At 44.8% G+C, this 14,444-nt stretch overlaps 1 protein-coding gene across 3 annotated transcripts in view; it reads right to left on the reverse strand.

Moving 5' to 3' along the window:
* PARVA (parvin alpha) overlaps positions 1-12,303 on the reverse strand; it is a 68,732-nt gene extending 56,429 nt beyond the window's left edge. The window contains exons 1-2 of one of the 3 annotated variants that reach the window (XM_055722568.1): positions 12,168-12,303; positions 11,729-11,943 (exon numbers count right to left, since the gene is read on the reverse strand). In XM_055722568.1, coding sequence (XP_055578543.1) covers positions 11,729-11,864 — 136 coding nt within the window. In that variant the 5' untranslated portion in view covers positions 11,865-11,943; positions 12,168-12,303. Of the gene's footprint in view, positions 1-2,850; positions 2,937-11,728; positions 11,999-12,167 lie in introns of those variants that run through there. The other 2 variants (XM_055722567.1, XM_055722569.1) reach the window with 2 other exon arrangements.
* Between the last annotated feature and the right edge of the window lie 2,141 nt (positions 12,304-14,444).

A 14,444-nucleotide genomic window follows, 5' to 3' on the forward strand; every position in this document is an offset into this window, starting at 1 on the left:
ATAAGTAGGGCACAGCAATTTCGACATTCTTGTCTGAGAAATTCTGACCTTAACATCCACCCTTGCTGCACACATGCTCTCTAGGCTGCCTGTACCTCTGTCCATCTGTTTGCAAAGCACGATGCCTGCTTGTTTGTCGAGCCAGGAAGGTGGTCCACCATAGCCCTACGATTGCTTAATGCCCAAGTCTTTGACTGGCTGTAATTCCAGGGAAACAATCACGAGCTAAAAAAGTGCAGGTACAACTGGCAGGACAGCGCCAGTGACGTGCATCTCTCAGAAGGTAGGGCCAGAAAGCCCTTGGCCAGACCATGAGAAGCAGCTTACCTTTTCCCTCTGCAGTAACTGAGAAGCCGGAGCATTAAGTTCTAACGTAAAAGAAAGCAGCAGTCATCACCTGCACACTATCTGAAAAGGACGATGTTCAAGTATACCTATTAAACATCACTATAGGAAAATGACCAAAGAAACATGGCTATTGGAGAAAGCTGGTATCTCCAAGTATAATACAGAAAAACACGTATGAAAAAAATTATTTCCCAACTCCCTTTCTCCATCGCATTTTCAGCATAGTTAACTTCACCTGAATTGTTTGGTTGTGCACTGCTGCAGCCACCAAAGCCGAGAGGCCAGCTCTAATTAGAGCACTTAAAAGTTGTCTTACTGCATTGAAAGCCAGGCAAAAGAGATTTGAGTACTACAGTACAAATACCAAAGATGTAGTGATGGATTTTTCTTTCTTGTGAACACACATTCCATTAAGAAATTATGAACCCTATATTAAAGAAATACTTAGGAAGGTATAATGTTTAGGCTACGTTTGGGATTTTTGATGCTTTCCAAGCTGTTGCAGTATGAGACTGTATTTTCATGTCTGGAAAACCTTTACCAGCCTGGAGATGAACCGCTCTACCACTCTTTTCAGTCCCTGCTCAGAGCTTTTGAAGGGGAAAGTGGTTGCTGACAGTTGTTGCAACCCCTCTCCTACCACCCAGACTGAAATCCCTCTTTTCCAAGCGGAATTTCCTAGGTTTCACTATGAATAATCTCACCCACCACTGCGTCAGTGCCACAGACTGCTCTTCAGTCCACAGGAAGGGAAAAGAACAGAATCAGCTCTATACTAAGCAGAAATCAGAGAGGCAAAAAAATCTTAGCCATGACTACAAATACCGAAAACTACTCACAGAAATATATATTCCAGCTGTCTTCTTTTGCAAAAATAATTATCTGAGAAGAACAAGATGAGTAAGGTACTTCATCAAGCATGGTCCACTACGTGGTACTTAACACAAACATCACTAAAGTAGTCAGAAAGGGAAGCGCAAAGACTAAAAGAAAAGCACAGACCAATGTGGTCCCTTTAATTTTTATATTAAATCCACACACATGATAAGAACATTTTATAGTACCACATGCAATTATTTCACAGGGATTATTACAAAACTAAAAGGAAAGCAGAACATTTGGGAGACTGCAGAGCCTTATTACTTAACCCTGCAATTCTTTAATATTTTGAGTAAGCTCATCACTTGGTTGAACAGTGGCACAGTCTAGAGCCAGGTGCAGGATTCGGGTGAACAGATGGTGGCTAATCTTCCTAACACAGCTCTGCCAACACAACTCACTCTTGACCAGTCACATCCTTGTTTTTCTTTATTTTTCTGGCCCATGGTTTTCTCTGGCCTGAGCACAGGTTGTCAAGGGGTAGTTGCATGGTAGGCTAAAGAGTCACATGAGGCTGCTGATCTGATTTTGCTTTTGGTCCAAGACATCTTCTGTTTGTACTTCAGTCTGGTCACCAAAGTGAATTAATTCACTGGTGCACTCAACACACACACACACACACACCCCCAATCCCAAGAGGGACAAGGGTATTCAAACCAAGTAATGTTACCTATTAATAAGTATTAGCACGCTAAACAGAGAATGTATGACAACACGTATAAAGAGCAAGGGTCTGAGTGCCTTGCTACTCAGTGCTCTGAGTACAGCTAAATACTCAAAAGAAGCACAGGAACTACTATGAGCTGGAAAAGGCACGAGGAATACACAGAGAGCAAGCTAAGCCTGCAGCCCCACCCCAGCCCTGCAGCTGGAAGAGCTGCAAGTGATAATATGAATCACTGCAAAGTATCCTGCCTTCCAGCTCATCCTCTCTCACGCAAAAAATGGCATCACACTGCTTTCAGCACAGCACTGACTGCACCTAGTGCAGCGTGAACTCTCCTTTCAAGGGTCACTGCATTTTGGTTTTGGCTGCAGTTTAGCTAAAACAGACCCCATCATTACAGATACAAGTCAACAGCACCTTCTATTTTAACAGTAACTGGTGCAGGGAGAAAAGGGAAGAGGACAGAAGCAGCAGGTGGAAAACCAACAATATTTTAGGGACACCACAACCACTGCTTTTCTGAAGTTCCACTTTGGAAAGAACTGTGCCCCTACAACTGCTGATTTCACCTTCAGTAACATCAGTATTCTGCTGAAAAAGAATGCAGAATCCTGGATTAACAGGAAGCACTGTATCCCAGACACAGTAAAGTAACAGAAGAACTGGACTGTCCTTATCTTCATCTCAGCGAGACAGAGTGCCCAGTATTAAACTATTCAGCAAGGAGGGCATGGTTTAATGGTTGCAGAAAGCATTAAAGAGAGAAAAGAAGAAGTAGGATATATCCTAGAGATTCCGTCCAAAACGGATTCACAGAAGCACAGACCTATACCTACAGGAAGCTGCCTTTAAGGTGAGGGGTTTCAGAAGATGTGCTTGATGATTACAAGCAGTAATCAAACCCAGTGAGAACTTTTCTTCTTGGTCAGAGTCTTGGTCTCTTGGTCTTTTCTTACCTTCAGGGCAGATTCCTTAAATGCTCAGGGAAATGTTAGGAGTTCTAAAATTACAGATTCTCTTGACAGCATGCTCACTTTTACTGAAGATAAAAATGTGAACTTCATATTTACTTTCTTCTACAGCTTCACTTGGTCATATCCACCTTCATGCTGAAAACTGGATGCATGTTTTTATGAGCCTGATATCAGGGAGAGCATGTTTTAAATCTGGAGATGTAAAGAAAAAATTAACATTGAAAAAAGGGTACATCAGTCTGAGCTGCTCTCTAGCTGTTCTCTTCTTCTTTCCACAGCTCTGTCCTGTAATTTGGAAGCACTGGAGGCTCTTCAACCACTTGTTTAATGTTGATTTTATTCCACCACTTTAATCTTTTTTACCTTTCATCTAGATAATTGCTATGCATCTAGCCAACTACAGCAGATACAGAAAAGAACTGACAGAGAATGCTGCCACCATGCCTTCATCACACCTGGCCAGTCACCAGCACAAGCTTGGTGGGCCTGACCAGTCCATCCTCCCTCAGCTGAGATCCTGAACCATCAGACACCCAAATTTTTAGATGATCCCCAGAGGTCCCCTCCCAACCAACCATTAACTATTCCATAATTGTACAGCCCAAGCTTGTCAGCCCCTATGACAGCACGGTCCAGCTGGCAGCTGGTGGCCACCACCCCTTCCCCACAGGTGGGGAACAGCTGCTGTAGCAACAAGCACTGCCAGACCACCAAGCACCCTCATCCTTGCCTGCTCACAGCACCCTAAGGAGCTCAGCAGGGACCACTGCAACCAAGGCAGCACACGGAGAGTGGGGGAGCAGCTGCTGCTCAAGGGGAGAGGAAGGGATGGCCACAGCCTTACCTTGCCAGCAGCCATTCTTCCTCCCCCTGCTCTCCAGCCCTGTCCCTCCTCTCAGCCCAGCAGCACTGGGAAAGCAGCTCCTTTCTGCAGCCAGACCCCTTGCTCTGCTTCTCTGCTCCTCTTCACCGCCCCTTCCTTTAACCCGTGCCACACAAGGTCAGTTTTATCTTGTGTGAAACCTACAGGCTCAGACGATGAAGAAACCGCTCAAATGGGAAAATCACAGGAAATAAAAGGCATGTTTCTGTAGCAGCTGACTTGGCCACATAATCTAAGGCTGCTTTTGGAAGTCAAATGTAAAGAGCGAGTTCAGCGGCTCTATGCCCACACACAGGTAGTCAGAGAATAACAGAATTAATGGCTGTACCAGGTCAGAACAGCAGATCAAAGTTCAGGGTCCTGGCCCCTGGCAGAAATGCATTCTTAACAATAAAAACAAACAGAATTTTCTCCCTTGGTATAAACTTCCTAATAATCGTGAATTTCATAATAGCTATTTCGTGATTTCTGAATCTGAAACGTCTATGATGGCCCACATGATTTGCATGTGGGCTACTACTCTTGTTTTCTTTTTTTTTCATCTAGAATCCACCCTGACCCACCTTTAGTGCCCCCCCCCCCCTTAAAATATGTTTCTGGCAGCCAAAACATCCTATAGAGGTAAGTTTCAGAATTTAATCACGCATAGTTAAAAAAAAAAATTCTCATTCTGTATCACTTTAGTTAGTTCAAAAGCAACTGGATATACTTAATGATTGGGGGTGCTCTTGTGGGAACCGGCAGGAGAGCCTGGCTGTATGTCCTCTTCATAGACATCCCGGCTACTGCATGCCTGGGTCCTCCTGCCTCCAGTGAAACGCCACCACGCATAGGCTCCTTTGCCTCCTTGCTGGCAGCGCTGGTTTCTGCTATTCTCAACACTGTCAGCGCATTTTATGTAGCCTGTATTTTATGATCCCATATGATCTAACTCCTTCACGTATGTATACACATGCTAGGCGACAGGCACATTAAAGCAGGCACTGATATGCTCAGCTCTACCGTGACAGGACACCTCTGGACAGGGACTCAATAACCTGTCCACCAAAAATGCAGGTTATCTGGGATTCTCATGTTCCTACACATTTGATGGCTGCAGGTGAAACACACAGACCAGGCATAACTGTGACTGGGCTCTATATGAATAGTTGGTTAAAACAATTCATTTTTCAAAATAATTTTGGGATTATCTGTGACTTCTGAGATTCAGAAATGCATTCACAGGCAATATTTTCATATCTTCCTCTGAACCAACCAGAGCCAGAGCCTATTGAAAAAGAAAAAAAAAGTCTCTTGAAAGCAAACCCAAAATGCACTAGATAAAATTCCAAACGAGATCATGAGTCTTAGCAAAACTGAAATGCCAGAAATAATGTTAAAATACAGATTACAGGAGGAAAAAAGCCAGAAAAGTATACAAGACATATAGAAAAAGAGTCCTAGGTCACAAACTATTGCATGCAGGGGCTCTTCACACTGTTTGTGAAAGTACAGTGCCTAGCATAACAGGACCTGGCCCTCAATTTAGTCACATATAAACAATAACAGATGCTTAACAGTGTCTTACAGATAACACCTAACAGTGCAGATTAATCAGAATAATAACAGAATAATCAGAGTAACAGAAACTTGTTTATTGCAGAGAGCAGCACTTGTGGCAAGAGGAGGCAGAGGCAAGAAGGCAAGAGACAGACAGACCGAAGAGCCATCAAAGGCTACAGCAGTTACCACCTCACCCGTGCAAACCCAGCGCGGCGTGGCTTGACAACTGACAAACACCTTCAAGCACGCTGGAGCTGTGATTTACACATATGCCTGCCCGAGGGTTGCACCTGGAGGGCTACTGCCATCACAGCACAAGCAACAGTTGGGCGTTCCATCTACACTGACAGAAGCATTTCAGAGGCAATTATCTTTCTTTCGACCAAGCAATCCCTTCAACTGTCAGAGCAGAAAGGCCTCCCCAGATATCCCCTGACAATTTGTATTCAAAGCACAGAAATAAAACCCCAGTGCTCTCCTCTTGAGTAGCTCCCCTCCTTTTCATACACTGCAGATGTGCTCAGAAGGCTCACAGCAATGAAATAACAAAGCAGGTGAGCCCTTCCCTCTATTTTTCTTTTCGCTTCCACATTCCTTCCACTTAACAGAAGTATTTTATCTACTTAACAGAACTTGCTCCAAGGTAATAATTATTTCAGTGGTGGTACTAACAGGTTTTGCCCAGCGTCGGCTATGCAGCTGTCTGTGATATGCCTGTGGCAGTACATCAGGGACATGTGAACATGTATATAGGGAAAGATCATATGCACGTTTCAGTTGCTATGCACTAAGATTGGCGGTAAAGAGCATTATGTCAGACATCAAAACCAGCTGTTCAGCTATTCTGATGGCAGAAGGCAGCCCAGGGTCAATGTACGGATACGCTGCAGCAAAAGACAGAAATTCAAAAGTACAGATAGGAGTGACAATAAAGCCTTCCCCATGACATTTCCTTTTCATAGAAAACACTGTATGCCATCTATTGAAGCACCAGTATGAAATTAGCATTCAGTGGCCCATTTTCATTGTTTGCACTACATACTGGCAAACATGATGCAGGAAATATACCAGTTCTTCCTTCAGCTTCATCTGCATTTTAAATACAAGAGCACCAGGTGAGAGCAGTAGAAAAGAAAAAGCCTGCAAAGTATTAAAGGTAGTCTAGAATCTCTTACATGAGAAACAGAGAAGCAAAAAATTCAAAAAGAAGTTGCAGAAACTCCAAAGAAAGTAACTCAAACATGTCAATTAAACTTCAGCAGAACCAAGAAATACACATTTCTTGCATAGTGAAATGCCCACAGCCAGACCAAGGCATGACCTCCCTGTCAGTGATTCACACAGCAAGGTATGTTAGTCGTGGATTCCAGAGAGACAAAATATTTTACTTTAAACACCTGACAAGCCCTCATCACCCTACACTTACTCTTAACTTGTATTTTAATTTATTCTAATTTCATATTATTCTGTGAAATGCATGATGGCCACAAAATAAAGATGAAGAAATTTAAGGTTATTATCAAGAAATAGCAGAATCTATAGTATTTTACACTGTTAACATACTCTTCCCTTATGCATACAGAGAATACAGCCTACTGTGACAAGACATACCAAAATTAAATCAAAACAAGACATACAAAAGAAATAGAAGAAATACTATGAGTGGAAGCTAGAAGAAAATTCATTCCTCCTCCTGCCCACCAATACCAAGTAAACTAGGCAGAGGAGCATTCAAATTAGTGAAATTGATGTCATATCAATCGGAAAAACAACCGAGCCTGTACAATTGCTCTGTACCAAATTCATGGGTCCAAGCTGTCTGTTTCCCACCTGCCCCTTCACAATTTAAGCAATTCTGAACTTTGCTCTCTGCTCCCACGTGTCACAGATTTATTAGCATGTCAGGACCAATTCTTAAGATTCTCCGCTAAGGTAAGCTATTAGGAGAAGAGAGAAATTTCTGTGTCTATATCAATAATTGCCAGGCCAGGAAAATTCAAGGAGGACAATCACCCATGACCTTACTGAACCCACCATGAAAAATTCATAAGATAACACCCCACAACCCCTTTCATCTAAAATAAGATGTCATTCGGTTCTCTCCTTGCACATACATAAAGACATGTTTAGGTCACGATGCAGACTACTATAAGGAGCTAACAAAAAAATCTAATTTGTGGTTGGTTTTTGCTAACACAATGAGCTCCACCATGCACCTTGACTCCTGCTAGATAAGGACTGGAATCCTCCAGTAGCATATATGGGGTGGCTCAGACTTTGAATGCTTTTCAGAAATGAACGGGATGGAATCTTACTATAAACTACAAATAATTTTTACATACAACAGTTCTGTTGTAAACAGGTCGTCAAATTTTAGTATTATATCACAATTTTCTCATTAGATAAAAAGCTAATTAATTCCAAACATATTTAACGATTTGTGATTTTTGTGACCTTAACAGGATTTACACAGTATTTAAAGATGCAGCTGCTCACGCCCTCACAGGAAAGACTGAAGTACAATGTTCTAATCCTTGAATTACATCAATGCTGATGAGATACTGTAAATGAAAACCAGGCTAAGACCCTATGTGACACATGACAACGCACAAAAAACTGGGCTCCAAATTTCAGATTTTATGAAATATCCTCTAACATTTAATGAAAATGTATTTTCCAGATTAACGTATGCCTTAACGTATGACTAATCCCTGCTTACATCATGTGTAGTATCTCAAGTAACAGTATCTCAGGTTACTCTGTTTTTGTCAACAGCTTGTAGCGTGATGTTAAGAGAACTAATTTAACTTGTCTAGACTATTCTCATCTTTAACATGGGTGGAAGGTATACTTACCAATGCCAAGAACTCTGAAGGTCATAAGGAAAGGCTTGCTACATATTTTCATATGTATTTATATATATAAATTAATGTTGTTACAGAAAATCCATTTTATATTGTATTACAAACTATTTCTGCTACATCTAAAGCTACATAGGCTTTACTCTCTTTATAAATAATCTACATTACTTTCCACCATAACACCACTTTAGATCCTAATGGATTTTCATTTGGTGGAGCATTGGCACCGACTCTATTGCTGCAATATATAAAAACATCCTTTTGACAACAATCAAAATGCATGTGGATGGCATAAATACAGTAAGTATAATCACTTATCATCTACAACAGTTACTACACACGTAACACAGACAGTACTGAAACATAATTAGCATACTCCCTACAAGAGATAAAACATTTTTGCATTATTTAACACCACCAATTCTTAGACCCTGTGGTAAAATACCGAAGTGGATCAGTAAGTTTCTGTACTCCATGTAAGAGCAAAAGTTATACCAACTGAAGACAGGGAAATTTTCAGTGTTCCCTCACTTATCATAAGCGCAGCAAGCCCCACTGACTTTCTTGACCTATCACTAAGCTGCAAGACCCAGATATGCTCCTGAGTTTTTGATTCCAGGTGTGCACCCTGAGCATGGCCTGGCTTAACACAAACAGAGGGGCATGCAGCAGAGGAACAAAACAGGACTGTGTGTGCTCTAGTAGCCCCTTGGTAGCCCCTGAGGGCATGCAGGCTGGAAAAAAACACCCCACAGTAGCTCTAGCCATGTCTATAACACTTGATCAGGAGACTGGGATGACAGAGGCTACTTCTGCATAGCCTACATGTATCTAGAAGAATACTTTTTCTACTGCCCATACATTAAAGCTAACAATAAATTGGAATAACCAGACTTGCTGCCTCATGAAGAAATACTGACGTAAGTGATATCCAGAAGGTGGATTTACTCTACTGGAAGATTAAAATCGCAAAGCACAAGACTAAGAAGGTAAAAGGGGAAATGAATACCCTGAACAGAAAAAAAAACAGTTTTATTTCTGAAGAGTTACTAACAGTGCATTGTATTTATAGAGACCATACGTGATTAGAGAGCAACATCCACAACAAAACAGGGTAGACATCTATATCAGACTAACAAACTGGATTAGAGAACAGATCTTGATGTTCGACAAAAAATACGAAGCAAGAGTGAAGGTGCCATCCAAGAGTACTTCATTCTAGTTTACAAAAGCTGAAGGTCTAAACATGGCCAGTAGAAAAACCAGTATTTTTTTTCAAATGCCTATGGCTTATACTTGAACATTTTCTAATATATTATGTTGTGTTACAGTTGAGTAACTGTCTGCACTCCTACGACCAAGACCTGTCTCTACAGAACACTTGCTACCAGATAGGTTGATTAAAGCAAGGGGGGGCGGGTCAAGGAACAGAGCCTAGATGAAGAAGCAACCTGACCTCCTATGAGAATTTCCCAGCTGGACTTCAAATACACCTGGAGCCCCACAAACTGTGGCAGCACAACTTAAGATGGAACCCATGTGTGTCACAGCCTGCAAGAAACAAGGTGGCTCATTAATAGTTTGCAAGCCCATATTTATTTGCAGTGGAGGAAAGATTAGGAAGTGTGAAGAGGACAGGTTTCACATAAGGATTTAGCAGCTTTGAAGCCATCTGAATCTGCCAAAAGTAAACAAACAAAAAAGGAAAAGAGTGTAGGAACAATCTTGCCTCTATACTGCTTCCACTAAAGAAACATGACAAATACACACAGAAGTATGAAGGATGTTAAGGTGAATTTAATAAAATACTTTTTCTTCCATCAGCAAATAACAAACTCCTCACAAACTTAAAAATTTCTCCAAACCACTGTTCTTATTTAAATAACTTTAGAAAATTGGGAAACACAAAAGACAGGGTCAACACTAATGTTACTACAAAATTTCAAAAGGGTAAATATCAACATGATGAGACAATGAAACGGCAGTCGCAAGCTTTAGTCAATAAATTTAATACAGACATACAAGTAATGAGAAGAAATATGATTTCACAGAATATACATTTCTGTAAGATTAGAAGATTGTGGACAAAAGTAGCTGTTGTCTCTAACAGTTTGCTGGAGATTTCTGACTTAATGTCTGTCGCTAAGGAAAACAGCATTGTTTAATAATAATAAATAATAACAATGGACATACAAATCCACTACAAATAAGATAAACTCAAGATCTCTAAACACACCTACAACAGACTCATCACAGAAAATTGTTGCTAGTTCAATGCTGCCTCAATGCACAAATACCCTAACAGAATAATATAACAAAGTGGGTAACTAATAATGTCTGCCGTTAATGTACTATTTCACCAATTTCTGGGCCATCTCCAATGACCAGAAAAAGCCAAATAAAGTGAGCACAATCCTGCAACGTGTTTTAATTGAAAAGCATGACCATGCACCTCAGAAAAATGACATAACAGCTACAGAATGAGGGGCCATACTCGCCAAGGGTGTGTGATCCTTGCCATCCACACTGGTGCTATGCTGAAATACCATGCTGGGTTTTGTTACCCACATATACATTCAATGCCAGGGTCTGCTGAACGCAACACCCTTCTTAGCACTTGCAAGCAATGAATGGTGCCTGGAAAAGTGTCGTGAAGCGACTGTTACTTTTGCTCTATTTGCACTGTACTTAAATTAACATCAGCCATGAAAACAACGGGTGAGCGAGGTTAAATTCCAATTCTCTGTCTCATGGGATTTTAAATAGGCAAATTCAGTAAGGGGTGGCCATTAGTTCGCGTGTATGAACAAAGAACCAGACTGTCCCTCGGTATCCTACAAAGGTCGACTGTCACGCGGCGAAGGGTGTTGCTCGGTATGAGAATAACCGAGCTCGGTTTTAAGCCTCTGAGGAACGATCGCCATTGCAAGCAGCACACCGGCTGCGTGCATTACGCCGGTCTCTCGGAGCAACGCGCGCACCGACACAAAGCAACACATCACGGGTCCAAGAGGCTTCGAGCGCCAAGCGCCGGGGGCTTCGCACCGCGTCCCCCGAGGCGGCAGCTCCCGCCGGGCCGCCAGGCGGGCCCGCCCCGGGCCGCTGAGGCGCTGGGGCCCGCAGGCCGCCGCCGCCCTCTCCCGCCCAGCGCCTCACTACCGCGGGGACGCGCCGCCGCCCGGCCGGGCCCGCCGCTCCGCGCCGCCCTGCCCCTCCGGGCCCGGCCCCGGCCCGCCGCGACGCGCCGGCTGGGCGCCGCCCGCCACACGGGGGGCACCGCGCCGCCGGCCCCAGCCCCGCGGCTCCCCCGCCCGTCGCCGCCGGCACAGCCCGCCCCGGCGGGGCCCTTGGCAGCGGGGCGGGGGGAGCGGCGGCGGGGCCCCCGCCCGGTCCCGGGACGCCGCGGGGACACGGCGGCGCGCTCCTCCCTCGCCGCCCGCCTGCCCACCCCACCCCGCGCCCTTCCCCTGTCAGCCCCTTCCTCCCGCTCCCCGGAGCCTTTCCCGCTCCCCCTGTCTCCTCCCCCCCCATTTCAAGGTAACTCCCAGGAAACGAGCAAACCTGCAATTTTTACCTTCTTTGGCTTTTTTCCTCCTCGCCAGCGTGCCGCCCAGCTTGCCCAGGAAGGAGTCATCTTTCTTTCTGGACGGGGGCGACTTAGGGGTGGGGGACTTGGGGGAAGAGGGGGACTTCTGAGGGGAGGTCGCCATGATGGCCCAGCCGCCGCCGGCGCTCGGGGATGGAGGAGCCGGTCCGAGGCCCCGGTGCCGTGGGAGGCTGCTCCCGGCTCTGAACGGAAGCGGAATTATTTCAGGCATTTGAGGCAGCTCCCGCTCCGCTCTCCCGGCTCCCCCGCTCCTTCCCTCCCTCCCGCCCGCCCTCCCGCCGGGGAGGGCCCGCTCCCGCGCACGGCTCCCGCCGGCCCCCCCCGCCGCCTCAGCCCCTTCCCCAGCCCGCTGCCGCCCCCCCCCCCCGCTCAGCGCCCCCCTCCTCAGCCCGGCGTTCGCCCCTACCTGCCCGCCTCGGGGGTCCCGCCGCGGGTGCCCCGTTCCACCTGCCCGCGGCACCCGGCGCCTCAGGCTCGGGGCAGGGCGGCGGGGCCCGCGCTGAGGGGCAGGGCAGGGCAGGGCAGGCCTCGCCCGCGGCCCCTCCGCCCGCCTCGGGCCGGGGCTCACCCGCACCGCTGTGGGTGACCACAGGCAGGAGGGTGCTGGCTGGCGGCACACGCGGGTACCACCACAAGGTAAAGGCGCGTATAGAAAGGCAGGACCGGGGCTCAGGCAGCTCGGTGCATCCGTGACTGCTGGTGCATGAAGGCTCCCGGCGGATTTGAGGGTGCTCAGGCGGCGGGGGAGGCTCAGGGGGACCTTACTGCTCCCTGCATCTCCCTGACAGGGGCTGTAGGCGGGTGGGGGTCGGTCTCTTCTCCCAGGTAACAAGCGACAGGACAAGAGGAAACAGCCTCAGTCTATACAAGGGGAGGTTTAGGTTGGATATCAGGAAAAATCTCTTCACGGAAAGGGCGGTGAGCACTGGAACAGGCTGCCCAGGGAGGTGGTGGAATTGCCATCCCTGGAAATGCCTAAAGAAACACATAGACGTGGTGCTTAGGGGTGTGCTTTAGTGATGGGACTCGGCAGTCCTGGGTTAACAGCTGGAGTTGATCTTAAAGGTCTTTTCCAACCTAAATGATTCTATGATAGAAAAGAACTAATGCTGTAGTAAAGTGTAACTAAGTAAGTATTGTGCAAGTTAAAGTTCAGGCTTACTACATACGTTTCAATCTTGAGCAGGTTTTGCCAAAGCAGCTCTTCCGCTGTAGGTTTCAGCTACATCTGCAGTCAGAGGCGGCAGGCACCGTCATACCTGCTTCTACAAAAAAACTCAACAGTCGTAGTCAGACCAGTATAAAAACCAGTGGGAAAGAAAGGTGACTTAGCACGATAGATTGCCTACACCAACTCTGCTTTGATTTGCAGATGAGTAGCTTGAGAGAGTAGTATGCTTAAAACAGATAATTTGCTGTGACTGGTTCAGGAGGCATCCAGGACTGGAACGGCATTAATGTCATCTGGATGCACTGCTTGCACTTACCACTTAATCACTCGATTAACAATTCAGGCAAAAAGCCACACACACTTCATGCAAATATCTAGCTATCCATTAGGCATAATAAGTGAAATGAAATTACCATGAGGATATTTCTAAATCGGCTAATAATTGTTGTGTTTTTACAAGCTGGTAACATTGGTTAGCTGATGAGGGGTAGACATCAATGTGTATTTGTTGCATGCAGTTAGTATATGCCCTGGAGAAAAAGCTTTATTCATCCATACTGCCATCAGTTAAAAGCAGGAATGAGCCCAAGTCGTTAGCACAATCTCTCCTTTCCTTAGGTTTTCTCTCCTGGCTAGATTGTGTCTCGAGGCAGTTCTCTACAGAACAGTCTGAATTTCACACATTACTCTTTTTACAGAAGTACTATTCACACAGTGTATGGATTAGGAGATAAACAGTTTTAAGTAATTTTTAAGAACACAATTATTTCAAAAGAAGAAATAAACCCATCGAGCCCTTTTTTATATGCATGTGAATCTGTGGCATTTACAGACAGATCAATGACCAAGCTAAATCTCTGTTTGGACCCAAATGACTATGCATAGATGTCAACACAGGATTTTGTGGGCACAGCAGAAGAGACAGCATTTTGGCAAGCACACTTGTGTACTTTCGTACACCTTTGTACTGCTACGTTTGTGTTAAAGACAGAACGAACAAGCCAGATACCTCACGGACAGTAACGGGTGCTGGGTTGTGCGGTACGGGAAGGTCAGAATTCAGCATGCATTTGCCAAGTCTCACACAAAATAGTTGAAAAGACTTAGTATCTTTCTTTCCTATTTCGCTATACTCGGCATATGTAAACTAATGACAAATGCAATATTACTTATTTAATAGCCTCATGTGCTGTGAGTGTTATATATCACAAGGAAAAAATACATTTTAAATGAAACTTAATGTGTTTAAAATCAACCTTATCAGATCTGGAAACACAAATACTCTGTGCTTTAATTAATAATGCTAAAGCAACAGACAGACTTAAGTCTACTGGCTTTTTTAATGGGTTTCTTCCAGAATTTATTTGCAGTTCTTTGGGTATAGCATTATCACAATGTTTCTCTACTTACGACATTTATTTTTGAGGATAGTTACAACAATTTTCCCCCCTGGGTCTCAAACTACATAAGCTACTTTCTTTCTTTTGATCTGGGAATATATATAGCCATATG

This window comes from Falco cherrug, chromosome 10 (genome assembly GCF_023634085.1).
Source record: "Falco cherrug isolate bFalChe1 chromosome 10, bFalChe1.pri, whole genome shotgun sequence".
Taxonomy (NCBI): domain Eukaryota; kingdom Metazoa; phylum Chordata; class Aves; order Falconiformes; family Falconidae; genus Falco; species Falco cherrug.